The sequence below is a fragment of the Erinaceus europaeus genome, chromosome 1 (assembly GCF_950295315.1).
Source record: "Erinaceus europaeus chromosome 1, mEriEur2.1, whole genome shotgun sequence".
In the NCBI taxonomy this organism is placed as follows: domain Eukaryota; kingdom Metazoa; phylum Chordata; class Mammalia; order Eulipotyphla; family Erinaceidae; genus Erinaceus; species Erinaceus europaeus.
In genome coordinates this window covers 39923073-39937893 of record NC_080162.1, presented here as the reverse complement: position 1 = coordinate 39937893, position 14821 = coordinate 39923073, and the positions used below count along the sequence as shown (strand labels likewise).

At 42.1% G+C, this 14821-nt stretch overlaps 1 protein-coding gene across 1 annotated transcript in view; it reads left to right on the top strand.

The window, feature by feature from the left end:
* The window catches only part of CASS4 (Cas scaffold protein family member 4), a 58857-nt gene that overhangs the window by 31056 nt on the left and 12980 nt on the right, over positions 1 to 14821 (top strand). The window contains exons 2-3 of the mRNA XM_060184969.1: positions 6061 to 6483; positions 13818 to 13919. Coding sequence (XP_060040952.1) covers positions 6061 to 6483; positions 13818 to 13919 — 525 coding nt within the window. The remainder of the gene's footprint in view (positions 1 to 6060; positions 6484 to 13817; positions 13920 to 14821) is intronic.

Sequence of the window (14821 nt, the reverse complement as noted above, 5' to 3'; positions counted from 1 at the left end):
CTGAGTTTCCCAGTTAGATCTCTGTACCCTGGTGTCCCTCCCTGTTGCTGCTCCAGATTCTGAGGGTAGTAGCAATGGAGACTCAGAGTTGCACTTGGTGAGTCTCTGGGGAGTCCTTTCCTCCCTTCAGCTGTCCCCTTGTTGGTGGAGCAGACTGAAGGTGGTGTCTCCACTGACAAACTGTCGAACTGTTAGCAGTCACTTAATCTCTCCTTAGGCCCCTCTTTCCTCTCTGTCACCAGCCATGCGTGTTTGTACTCACGGGTGATTTACTGGGTTTCTGTGGTCATTCTAGTCCTGTCTTGTTTCGGTCCGGGTGGTCTCCTTTGGTATTCCTAGTTGATCTGGGAGAGGAGAGGAGAGGAGAGAAAGCGATCTGCTGCTTGTAGCTCCGCCTCCGGAAGTCGAATCCCCCTCAGACCCTTTTAGTCAAGTTCAGAGTGGAGGTCAGATGGTGGGAGGGGAGGGTTCTTGCTCTGCCCTTGCCTACAGCAGCTGCGGTTCAGGGAGCTTCACCGAACTCCACAGTTAAAATCTGATGGTCTTTCTTAATAAAACTCTGAGACATTGACTACATGAGTCTCTCAAGCCACCCACTTTCGAGTATGATGAAATACCATCCGAAAGTGGTCAGGCCATAGCAACATACATAAAAGTTTTCCTTTCAGGGACTCTAAATCCTTTAGGATATGGGCTGCTGCATGGAGACCCCAAACATTGTCTCCAGACCAAGAGTGTTGCTATACATTTTGGATAGCTGAGGCTTCCCAGTAGGTGGATGGTATAAAGGTCTATTGTTGTCTTGGAAAAAAATCCCTGCCTTTCACAAGAGGCATATCCACCAGCCAAACTGATGCTGATCTTGACACTTCCCAGGAGCTGCCATATAGCAGCAACTGTTCTGTCTGGACATCCACACCGTCGTATTTCTAGAGAAAGATTAGTAAATGTCAGATGATGGGGTTTTTCTTTTAAGTTTATGACAGATGTGTTTTGTGGGAGCTCCAGTAGTTGGAGACTGTGTTTTTGTTTTTCTTCCCCAAGGTGGACAGTTAATGTATAATTTACTGACCAGAGACTCCAGAAGCTGAGTGCTCTAGGTTGCTATTTCTCCCTTTCCATATACGTAATCTTTTTTTTTTGGGGGGGGGAATTAATGGTTTACAGTCAACAGTAAAATACAGTAGTTTGTACATGTGTAACCTTTATCAGTTTTTTACAAAACAACTCAACCCTCTCTAGGTCCTCCTTGTCCATCATATTCCAGGACCTCCCCTTCACTCCAGAGTCTATTACTTTGGTGCAAGACACTAAACCCAGTCCAAGTTCTGCTTTCTGTTTTCTTATTTTTCAACTTCATTATTATTATTATTATTGATTTAATAGTGATCAACAAGACTGTTGGATAAGAGGGGTACAATTCCATACAATTCCCACCACCAGAGTGCCCTATCACATCCTTTCCATTGGAAGTTTTGCTATAATTTCATTTATTTATTCCCTTTTGTTGCCCTTGTTGTTTATCATTGTTGTCATTGCTGTCATTGTTGTTGGATAGGACAGAGAGAAATGGAGAAAGGAGAGGAAGACAGAGGGGGGAGAGAAAGATAGACACTTGAAGACCTGCTTCACCGCTTGTGAAGCAACTCCAACCCAGATCCTTATGCTGGTCATTGCGCTCTGCACCACATACGTTTAACTGCCTGACTCCCTTATATAATCTATTCTAAACATTTATGAAACTGTAAAATGAATTCTTGTCAGTTTGTTAAGCTGATTAATGAGGGAACCAATTAAATGTTATAATTAGATAAATGTGTATTTGAGGATCTAAGTAGTCATAAGCAATTTAAGAAATTAAGAAAGGAGTGTTGACTCTAGGGCTAGATACAAATCTGGTTATAATCCCACAAGAGAGTAAGTTATAACATATAAGGTTATCTTTTCTTACTGAATAAAAATAATATTTTTAACCTGAAAAAATTATTAAGTAGCTTGTAACTTTAACTTCCTTAAGTTAAAGCTCTTTATGAGATTCTAAATTCAATTTCCTCTAAACCTTTTATCTCTGCTGGTTTCTCCAAACTGAACACTTACCATCATGGGAAGCCTGCTCTTAGTACATTCAAAGGACCATAATTGAGTGCAGATTTAGCAGACCGGAGGCCTACCTTCTGGGCATCTTAGTAGTCATTTTTACTGAGAGCCACTGAAAAGAGTGGATAGGGGATTTATTTGTGATAGAAGAGGATTAGGGCCTGGGAGACCTGGGGCCTCAGTGGCCTTTGATATACATTATTGGAATTAGTAGGAAAACCTCTAGCCAGAAGCCAGCCGGACCAGGGCCTGAGCCTAAGACACCCATCAGTGGAACTCAAAGGAGAAGAAAAACCTGTAGCCAGACGCCAAACAGTGCTATAGTCTAATGGTAGAGAGTTTGCTTAGCAAGCTGGAGCTCCACAAGTTCAAAAACCATGGAGATTAGAGAAGAATCACTCACAGGCGGAGCCCAGGAAGCAGTTGAGTGATAGAAAGAATACCTGGTTGCCAGTTCTGAGGCTTCAGGGTTGAATCCAGCCTGGGGATACAACATAGCAATCTCTGTCCCTCTGCCACCAAATTGCAGATGTTACCATGATGCCAACCTCTGACTTCCCTGAGCAGATGACCTCACCAAGGTACTCTGGAACCCCACTTCTCCAAAGCCCTGCCCCACTAGGGGAAGACAGAAATAGGCTGGGAGTATAGACTGACCTGCCAAAGCTCATGTCCAGTGGGGAAGCAATTACAGAATCCAGACCTTCTACCTTCTGCACCCCATAATAATCCTGGGTCCATACTCCCAGAGGGATAAAGAATAGGAAACCTTCCAATGGAGAAGATGGGATGTGAAACTGTGGTGGTGGGAATTGTATGGAATTGTACTCCTCCTATCCTACAGTTTTGTTGATCATAATTAAATCAATAATAAAACAAAAGAAATACAAAAAAATTAAAACCAAGTCCCAGTAATAGCCCTGATGGCAAAATATTTTTAAAAGAGTATGACTGGGGCCAGGTGGTGGTGCACCTGGTTAAGCGCACACATTACAATGCTCAAAGGATATGGGTTCAAGCCCCTGGTCCCCACCTGCAGGGGGAAAGCTTCATGAGTGGTGAAGCAGGTCTGCAGGTGTCTCTCTGTTTCTCTCCCGCACTATTTCCCCCTCACCTCACAATTTCTCTCTGTCTCTATTCAAAATAAATAAATAAATAAATAAATAAAGATTTAAAAGTTTTTTTAAAAAAAGAGTATGACTGTCATTGTTATCCAGGGGAAATCCCCTAGCCCTCTGGGCTATTCTAGAACTGAACACATAATAAATATTTGAAAAATAAAAAAAGAAAGAAAAAATGGATTGTTGGGTGGGGTCATACTGGTTATGCAAAGAGTCTCTCATGGCTGAGACTCCAAAGTCAAATCTTCTACCACACACACACTACCACAAGCCAAAGCTGAGCAGTGCTTTGGTTTAAAAAAAGGGTTGTTAACAAATATCAAAGCAATAATTGTAAACAAGTTGTAATGAGAGGGTTGGTCATGTTTACTTTATTTAAAACTATATATATATTAGGTGCTAGTGCGTACGGAAAGTATACTTAGCTACATTTATAGGAGTTATAAGGGAGTTACAGTTAAAGGAGTAATAAAACAACTGAAAGGTAAACACCAAAATGGTACAATTGCCTCTGAGTATGCAATTATATGTAATTTCCTTTTCTTTTTTTCTTCCTCCCTTTCTCTCTCTCTCTTTTTTAAATCTGTAATGACTATGTATTGATAAGGAAGGAAAAGGAAAGGGGTGGTCACATTATACTCCAAAGAAACAAACTGCTTTCATTTAGTTACAACAGAAAGTTCACATAAGGGAGGTGTTTAACCACTATTTTCACTATAACAAAATATTTTTGTTGTTTGTTGTTTGTTTTGAGGACTATGTAGATGAAAGAGTATGTTTTATGGAAAGAGTATGTGTATGAGAATTAGGAAGAATAACTGTATTTTGGCCCTGGCTGTGTGACCACACAAAGCCCCTGTGCCTTTGTTGCATTACTCACATGTTTAAAAGTGTCTTCCCATTGAAGAAAGAATCCAATCAGGAGAGTAGAACTAACCACGTGTCTCCATACTTGGGAACTGCCAGGGTACTGGAGAATGCTCTTCAAATTAGAGTAGTCCTTCTCCATGGGGAACATTCGAGAAGAAGTCCAGAAAGTCCCAGTGGAAATCCCCATGCATATCCCAAGGTCTATGATTACGGTCATAAAGAACCAAATTGTGGCCCGGAGCAAAATGTAGTCCTTTTCCTCAGAAAACATGGGAGAGGGAATCCAGAAAGTCCAAGGAGAAATCTCCGTGCATCTCCCAAGCTCTATGATCCCGGTCATAAGAAACCAAAGTTCCCAGTCAGGGAACCGAAATGTGGCCCAGAGTAAAATGTTCCAGAGACAGACTAACTGTCTCATGATGAAACAGTAGAGGCTTTGGCAAACCTCTTCATAAGTAGAAAGGCAACCCATGGTGGACGGGTAGCCAAGTTTACTTATCTGGACGATGGGTGGGTAGGGTCCCACGTTGATGCCGGTCCATGTTTCAGGGCTTATTTCAGTCCCTGTTCAGGCGCCATATGTTGTTTTCGACGGGCTATGTTGTTTTCGCCGGGCTAGCTTCACGGGCGGGTAACAGACGACCAGGGATTCATGGTTGAGCTGTAGGCAGTATCTCTTTATTCATGCAGGACGCAGCACAATCTAAGATGAGCTAAGCTAAACTCAAAGTACAGTACTCTAAAACTCACAATGCTGTCTTTATATATACTTCCCAAGTAGGGTGGAAACAGGATGTGACATAGAGAGGATGGAGAGAAAAGTGACTGGTGAAAATCAGGGTGTGACAAAGAAGGGATCAAGGTATGACAAGGAGGGGGGGTGGAGCAAAAACATATCATGAAACAGTGAGGATTGAACCAATGCCCTGGAGGGAGGTGCTTGTTAACAGTGGTTATGTAAATAGAATGAAGTGGTTATGTAAACAGAATAGTGTTAAGCAGGGGGGATTTAAACCAAATGAAACAGAAGGGGTCTCATGCATACCAACACTCACATATTAATGAGCACTGGTTGAGCATCTCCAGTGCCCTTGGGAACAGAGCAACAAATAAGCAAGAGATGGTCCTACCACTTTCAACCCAGCTGAGGAGAGGAGGGAAAAAAAGCAAAAACAAACAGATAAATTATGTAAGCAACAGCCAGTCTTCACTTAGCACTTACTAAACTGCCAGGAACTATTAGATGAGCTTTATTTGCATATCAATCCAAGGAATTTTCACTCCAGGGGATAGATAATATCACAACTTCTGTACTTTGTACAAGGAAACAGAGGCCCAAAGATAGCTAAATTGTTGATGGACACATGACTAGGAAATCAAGGAGTCAGGCGTATAACTATGTGATATGCTGTACTAAACTGTCGAATACCAATATCCAAAAATTTAGTCAGGGATATGCACACCTGTTGGGGAGACCTAACCTAGGTCCAGGCTAGTTTTACAGGTAAAACTTTCCTGAGGATGACATTTCACCTTAGAACCCTGTAAAAGATGGGTAGGGGAAAAAAATTAGAGAGCAGGGAGTCGGGCTGTAGCTCAACGGGTTAAGCGCAGGTGGCGCAAAGCACAAGGACCAGCATAAGGATCCCGGTTCAAACCCCGGCTCCCCACCTGCAGGGGAGTCCCTTCACAGGCGGTGAAGCAGGTCTGCAGGTGTCTATCTTTCTCTCCTTCTCTCTGTCTTCCCCTCCTCTCTCCATTTCTCTCTGTCCTATCCAACAACGATAACAACATTAATAACTACAACAATAAAACAACAAGGGCAACAAAAGGGAATAAATAAATTAAATAAATATTTAAAAAAATTAGAGAGCAATGAAGTTGTAGTGTTGTGGGACTTCTGAGCCAGTCTTGTGTGGTGTAGTGACACTGACAATGGTAATAACAACTTTGTTTCTCTTCCCTTCCCCAGACACTCTTGGCCAGGGCACTTTATGACAACCACCCTGACTGCTCTGATGAGCTGGCTTTCTGCAAAGGAGACATCCTGACCATTCTGGAACAGAACGTGCCAGAAAGTGAGGGTTGGTGGAAGTGTTTGCTCCATGGGAGGCTAGGCCTTGCACCAGCCAACCGTCTCCAAATACTCTCCGAGGCCCCAGCAGACAGATGCTGTCCTCCTTTCCTGAAAGACCTGGAAGAAGCTCTCACCATCTCTGAGGAAACCTACCTAGTTCCAACCATGCTCAGCCCACCACCTCAGGGCCCTGTCTATGAGCAGATGAAGAGCTGGGTAGAGGGGCCACCGCCACCCAGGGACCAATTCTATGAATTACCTGATCCACCTACCAGTGCCAGAATTGTCTGTGAAAAGACTATGAGCTTTCCAAAGCAGGTAAGTCAGTTTTCAGTTTCCAAAGAACTGAGTCAAGAAACATAAAAGATGTTAACCAGTGACTTAATAATCCCCAGAGTGAGGGGTCTCCATTAGGAGATCAATTGTGCAAAATGGGAGTCCAAACCCCTGGCACAATGGGGTGGTCTCCATTTCAGTGGCTCTTAAAATTCTGTGCACCCTGAAGTCCCCTAGCCCTCCAAGATGCCCACACTTTATGGGAAAATGGGTGCTTAGTCAAACATATGTAAAAGTGTTTGGAAAAACAGTGGAGGGTTTTTTTTCTCCCTTTGTTTTTGTTTTGGTGTTCAGTGTCTGACAACCTTTGCAATTCCACTGATCCCTGGCAGGGTTTTTTGTTTGTTTGTTTGTTTTGGTTTTGGTTTGTTTATTTGCTTTTTAAGATAGAGAGGAAGAGAAAGACAGAAAGGGAGAAAGAAAAACACTGCAGTACCTGAATGCATGGCACTCCCCTGTGGTGTTGTGTCTTAAACCCAGATCTTGACTCATAGCAAATTATCCACTCCACTGGGTGAGATTTTTCCACACTGGGCTTTCTCCTTTCTTTCTTTCTTTCTTTCTTTCTTTCTTTCTTTCTTTCTCTCTCTCTTTCTTTCTTTCTTTCTTTCTTTTTTCCTTCTTTTCTTTCTTTCTTTCTTTCTTTCTTTTTTTCTTTCTTTCTTTTTAACTAAGAAGAAACCTCTAGTGGTCAATGGGGTTGTTGAATTTTCAGGGATTAAAAGTCAAAAAAGTATTTATCAGACTTTAAATATATATGCCTTTCAACCATAAAATTGCTGTAGAAATACACAAGATGTACATTTACAAATATGAATGAGTAGGCTATCATCAGGATGGAATTTGCTATTAGATCTAGGGAGAAATCAAAGTTGCCTGTTTCTTAATGGACAAATTGCTTACATAAACTTTGACTTATCCTTAGAATGAACTATCATGCAGTTGTGCAAAAAAAAAAGTAGTTATTGAAGATATTCAGAAGGAGGAGAAAGTCATTTAAATAAAAGCCAATCAAATAACCAAAAGCCAAAAAAAAAAAAAGTCTGGGTGAGGGATGTGGCTCATTGATAGAGTATATGATTTGCATGTATGAGACCCTGGGTTCAATCTTTGACACAAAAACAAACAGAGAAACAACAAATTTTCTGTTATGTATGCATGCTCATACATTAAACAGAACATACACCATCAGAATTTACTCTTAACAAGTAAAGTTGAAAGAGACTTTATGCAGGAACCTGAATCTTATTCACTCCTACATCCCCACCACCAAGAACTCTGCCTGGCATGGGAGGGAGAGGGGTAGTCAGTAAAAATCTGATGAATAAAGAGACCAGGAAACTTATTTCTATGTTATAGAGGGTGTACTGCATCATCAGTTAAAAAGCTAGTAATTGTTACAAAACAAAAAAAGCACTTGCTAAATACATAAAATGAGAACTTTGTGTTCGTTTTCCTGCTGTTGTTTTGTTTAAATTTTTAATTTGAATTTTTGTAATCTCTGGGACTTCAATGCTCTGGACTGATTTTTTTCAGATAGAGAAAGAGAGACATAGAGGATAGAGCGTGGGGGTGGGAGAAACCACAGCACCAAAGCTTCCTCCAATGCAGGGGGGTAGTTGTTTTTAAACCAGAATGCCGTTCAATTCTGACATAAGGTGATTTGAAGGTTGAACCTGTGGCCTTTAGAGCCTCAGTCATGCAAGTTATTGTTCTATTCTCTGGTCCAAGAACTTTTTTGGAAGAAGAAAAGGAATTGAGATGAGGCAATAGCTCAGCAGTTTAGCAACAAACTTATAAGTCTTGGTATTCAGGTTTGATCCCTAGCACCACCATATGCCATATGTTGTTAAAATTCGGCGGGCTATGGCTGGCCGGGCTAGCTTCACGGCGGGTAACAGAGACGTGGAGACAACAGCTGGGCAGGGCAGCTGTATTTCTTTATTCAGGAACAACGATTCACAAACTAAGACAAACTAATCACCAAACAGAACTCTGCTGTCTCTTTGTGGCGGCACAAACACTCCCTCTTACTCTGTAACTCGGGAACTCTCGTACTGGGGAACCCTCTGAAACTCTTCCACTGTGGAACTCTCTTTTACTCTGTAACTCTCAAACTCTCGAACTCAGGAACTCAGGAACCCTCCAACTCTGGCACTCTGGAACTCTCGTACTGGGGAACCCTCTGAAACTCTTCCACTGTGGAACTCTCTCTTACTCTATAACTCTCAAACTCTCGAACTCAGGAACTCAGGAACCCTCCAACTCTGGCACTCTGGAACTCTCGTACTGGGGAACCCTCTGAAACTCTGGCACTCTGGAACTCTCGTACTGGGGAACCCTCTGAAACTCTGGCACTCTGGAACTCTGGCGGGTTTCCTAGGGGTGGGGCCAAGCAGGCCCTCGAAATTTAACTGGACTGATCTAATTCTCTTGGTGGGGGAGAACTAGAACCCAATGTAAAGCATACAACAGCCATAAGTAAATAAATAAATAAATAAATAAATAAATAAATAAAATAAATAAGGACTATGTAGATAGCATAGTGGTTATGCAAAAGATTTTCCTGCCTAAAGCTCCAAGGTCCCAGGTTCAATCCCCAGCACCACCATATATCAGAGTTGAGCAGTGTCCTGATTAAAAACAAAAACATATACATAAATAAATACATAAGGAAAAAGATAAGGAAAAGAATAATAAGAAGTGTATTACCCCCCCCAAACCCCCAGCCCTGACCTTCATGAAGTACTGAGAATGCAGAACAGCCTTACATGGTTTTCTATCACTGGGCAGCATTTCCTGCCAAGCACACACTTTGCTCTTAACTCAAGTGACACCGTCCACCTGGCCACTACTCTACTCAGAGGTCCTGGTTAGGTGTGAGACCAGGAAAGACTATTCCCTTGAATAGGTGCTAGGCCTCCTGGTACATCACTTTCCCCACAGGCCTCATCCCCACCAACTCCCAACACTTTCCTCAGCTGAAATGGTGTTGATCCCTTGAAAGGTTTTACTGATAGATACTTCAGATGTTTTAACTCACTGGGCTGCCAGACAAGGGACTGTACAGTTGATATAGCACAGCTGCTTGGTTTCTAACACTAGGAGGAAGTGGTGGGGCCTAAGGCAGCTGCCCAGGACATGGATCCAAAGTCACTTTTCTGAAATAACTGGTCTTAATCTGGGCTCAGCATGCTCAGCTGCTGTCTGAGCAACTGACTCAGCACAGGGTCTTTGGGGAGGGGGGAAAGCAAGGTGAGGGAAGAGCTCCTCCAACAACAACAATAAATGGTACTTGCTAAAGCTAATTTAAGTTTTTTTTCATAGTCACCAAAGAAGCAAAAACAAACAAACAAACAAACAAAATCAAAGGTTATTCCATTCCCCACCATACAAAGGGAAACATCCACTGTTTACCAGGGGTCCTAACACCCAGCTCAGTGAAAACCTCCTAGACACAGCTAGCTCAGTAACAGTTGTATGAATGGAGAGGCCAGATGTAACATAAGGTGGTATAATCATCTACTTCACCAAAAGCTTCTAGACCGACACCAATGTACAAGGAGTGCTAAATTTGTTGTCTCCATGCATTGCAGGAAAACAAGCCATTAACTATAAGGTTTGTCTTTAACATGAAGCATGGCAACAATCTACACCCTCTCTTGCACCATTGACAGAAACCACATATGCCAAAGCAGAATTCAGAAACCAGGGGCTCTTTTCATTCAGATAGGATTTTTGAGATAGTCCCAATTAAATATTTGTGGAACTTTCTCTCCTAGCCTTTTATTCCTGCGTACGTTTCTTCCATGGCTGTCCTATCTAAACTTTCCTTTAATGCCTTCTCTGTATTGGGGAGAGCGTGTCTCTTAAAGCAAGTAATAACATCTGTGATTTAGAAATCAGAATTCCTGACTCACTAAGCTTCTCAGGCAGCCAGGGAAAGACTGGGCAATGAAAAGCACCAGATTCCTCTGCATTGATATTTGTTGTTCTCTATCGTAAGAGGGTTGGACCCCATCATTTCTAAGGATACCTCAATTTGTGCTTTTTGGATTCTATGTAATTTTGTTTCTTCCTCTTCTACAAGAAGGCAGCTGCTAGAAGCAATCAGAGACAATAATCCATTAAGAATTTTCTGATCTGGGCTGACAAAATAGAACACTTGTGTGGTCTGGGAGGTGGCGCAGTGGATAAAGCATTGGACTCTCAAGCATGAGGTCCTGAGTTCAATCCCCGGCAGCACATGTACCAGAGTGATGTCTGATTCTTTCTCTCTTTCCTCCTATCTTTCTAATAAATAAAATATTTTTTTTTAAAAAAAAGAACACTTGGTTAGTGCACTGCTTTGCCACAGGTACAACCCAGGTTTGAGTCCAACCTCTACTACACTGAAAGAATCTGCAGTGCTGCAATTCTCCCCCACCCCATCCTTTCTCTCTCTCAAAGTTAGTCTGGAGTAAAGCCCTGGAGATTACAAAAACTGGAAATAAATAAATAAAATCATCTGATGCAGAGAAAAGGCAGACGTGTAATTTCAAGGTTGATCCTTGGTCTGAGACAGCTCAGGAAATGAATGCTGGAGAGCAGCACACACTGACAGCATCAGCTGAGTCAAATACTAGCTCTAAGATGTGTTCCAATGGGCAGTATACTGGCCTACCTGGCCTGGGCAAGCTAGACTCCTTTTTATACATGGGTTGACTATTTCTAAATTAATATTGGGCAAAAATAGAAGACCAAGACAGTGGTGGAAACACATGACTTTTCTCAAGTTGTCCTAAAAGATGAGTATACATTTCAGAATTAGACATCTAGATAGATAAAAATAACCTTCAAATTACAACTTTTTATTTAACAAATAAGGAAATTAATTCTTAGGATGGTCAAAAGACTAATCCAGGGTCACACAGCTGGTGAATGTTTCCTTGTTGTGTTATGTTTTCACCCTTAAACTGACAACACAGAGCTCTTAACACAGTCTTGATCTTCAGTTATTTATTTATTTATTTATTTTGAGAGAGAGATATCACAGCACCAAACTCCCTTCAAAACAGTGGGGGCCAGACTCAAACCTGGTTGCATACATGGCAGAGCAGTGCACTAACCAAGTGAGATATTTTGCTAGTCCTGACAATCTGTTCTTTGCAATTCACTTTCTATTGAAGTTGAACCAACAGAGCATAAGACTCAAGTTTAATCATTAGAGTTCAGATCAAGAAACAGAACAAAACTTGCACCCCCAAATTCTCCCAGCCACTTCCCCCAGGGTAACCACCAACTTGAGCTTTGTTTTACTTTCAGTCCAACTTCCTTAATATGATCTGCAGGCTGGACTCTAAACAAACAAAAAAATCACCACACAAAAATATATTTGCTTTCAATTTAAATTCAGAGAATGGAATACTTTATATTTCAAGTGAATAGGGTCAGATTTCCTGATAAAATTTCTCTTGAGCCCACTAGTAACTAAACTTGAGTTTGCTTCTGCTCCCCTAAATCTTTTGAAACCATGTTTCTCAAACATGTTCCTTAATTGATTGCCATCTTGAACCCACACGTTCCAAGAAACATTGAGCTTCCCTCCATCTGAAATCCCACACTCAAAAAGTCCCTTTGCTTTTTTCGTAGGAGAGTCTGGTTGGCACGTGTGACCCACAAAGTCAGCTAACAAATAGAAGGAGGGGCCTTGGGGGAGTAGCAGGTCATAGAACAGGTTAAGAAAAGTTTTGTTGGGAGTAGGGCAGTAGCACAGCGGGTTAAGCACACGTGGTGCAAAGCACAAGGACCATTGAGCCCCAGGCTCCCCACCTGCAGGGGAATCGCTTCACAAGCAGTGAAGCAGGTCTGCAGGTGTCTTTCTCTCCCCACTCTGTCATCTCCTCCTCTCTCCATTTCTCTCTATCCTATCCAACAACGATGACATCAATAACAACAATAATAATAACTACAACAATAAAACAACAAGGGCAACAAAGGGGAATACATAAATTATATATATATATATGTTTTGTTGTGGGGTCACAAGTGTTAAACCAGGCTTGCAGCTGTCTGTCTTTCCCTCCTCTCTCAACTTCTCTCTGTCCTATCCAACAACAATGATAGCAATAACAACAACAAGGGCAACAAAGGCAACAAAAATGGGGAAAATGGCCTCCAGGAACAGTGGTTTAGTAATGCAAGCATTGAGCCCCATTGATAACCCTGGAGGCAAAAAAAAATAAAGAAAGAGAAAAAGAAAACAAAAGAAGAGAAAAGCTTTGTTATGGAGAGAATTTAGTGTGATTGAATAAGTGAGTGGAGGGAGAAAGGAAGAGTGGTGGTGATGGTTAGTGGCTGGGGGCATAGCTGGATGGTGTGTGGCCCCTTTTAATAGGTTGGGTTTAATGCAAGTGCAATGGCCAGTTTATCTACACCCATCCACCCAAGACCAGCAGGACAAGTCAGATTTATGGATTCTCTGCAGGGAATTGGTGGTAGGAGAGATCATAAGGAACTGTGGACATCTTATAAACAGAAGGTTAGTTAGCACAATCTTGAGGATGGAAGAAAGCAGGGTTTGGGTGGCATATAGTTGAAGCCCTATCTTAAGAGACTGTGCAAAGCAGGGCAGTGTGTATTTCAGTATTATCCAGGACTGATAAGTGGGCCCAGACCACTCTCCTTAGGAACAGTAACATTGAGGGGTGCCTCAACGGAGCTTCTGTCCTTCCATCTTATTTCCTTCCCCAATTTACACCCTTAGAGTCCCTTTTCTGTCTTATTTTTGATGATTTTATTTTTTATTTATTTGTTTCAGATAGAGACAGAAAAATTGGGAGGGAAGGGAGAGAAAGAGAGAGAGAGAGGCCTGCACCACTGCTTCATTGTTCATGAAGTTTCTGCCCTGCAGGGGGAGCCTGGGGGCTTGAACCCAGGTTCTTGCACACTATAATGTGTGTGCTCAACTAGGTACACCACCACCTGCCTTATTCATGGTTGCATCCCTGAATGGGAATTAGCCTTACTTTAGAATTATTAAGGAATTTGTTGAGACTGCAGATTCTCAGACTCATCAGGACTCAGAGATTCATTACAACTAACACAGGGCCCAAAACCTGCATTTCTATCTGTCCTACTTCCCACATGAGACAGTCATGGGTCACCAGGGAATTGTCCCAGCAGTGTCCTTCTCTTCCCAGACTCAGAGACAAGGATGGGGGTGCCGGGATATCCAGTGTCTGAGCTACTTTGGTTGATTGAAGGATAACTTTGAATTAGATACATAGGTTCAGCAGTAATGTCACCTTTCTTTGCCTCTTTTTTCTCTCCCCAAGGTCATTGTGACATTTCCTAAATCTGCTCAAGCCTCATTGCCAACCCTGCCTCCGCAGGTCTATGATGTGCCCATCCAGAGCCGAGGGACCTCAGCCCTGAAGGTAAGCCTCATTCTGTGAAATGCACCCCCCAGATATCTGCATCCAGAGTCTGGGGTTCTCAGCACTATTCGGACAATAATGACTTTCTACTTCACTTAAAAATGAAAGCACAGGGGACCCAGGTTCAAGCCCATAGTCCTCACCTGTAGGGGGAAAGCTTCATAGGTGGTGAAGCTGCAGGTATCTCTGTCTTTTTCCCTCTCTGTTTCTTCTTGTGTCTCATTTTCTCTCTGTCTCTATCTAATAATAAGTAAATAAAAATTAAAAATTAACATTAGAAAAACACCATGCAGAAGGAAAGCTTCTCAAGTGGTGGACAGTGCTATGGTGTTTAAAAAAATAAAAAAGTAAAAGCTCTGACCCTCAATTTGCTTGTGGAGTCTGGGCTCCTGAGGGCTTAGTTGGTTCTGTCAGTGTACTTCCTCTCTCTTTCTCTTTCTCACTCTTGCGGGGGGAGGGGGGGGAGGGGCAGCCCCAGCAGGTTATTAGGGTAACCTGAAAGAGGAGGGGAGTCAGCATGGAATGAGGAAGAATGAGAGACGAGTGAGTTGATGCCGAATCAAGCTCAAGCAGACATTTATGTCATACTTAAGCAGAACTTTATTTTTATAGTCTCATAAGGCTTAGATCATTAAAACAAAAATCACCAAATGCAAGCTTTAATTCTTAATACAAAAACCAGCAAGGCTTTGGTCACTAATACATAAATCACCAAGGCTTTGATTATTAAAACAAAAATCACCTAGTAAGAACAGCACAGATAGGGAACACCTCCTGCTTTGTGGAACATTCACATTCCAGAGGCACTTTTCTTCCTAGAGATCATATCACAATTTCTATGTCTTTTATTATTCCTGTACCTGTGTGCTAGGCAAATGTCCTATTGATTACAATTAATATTC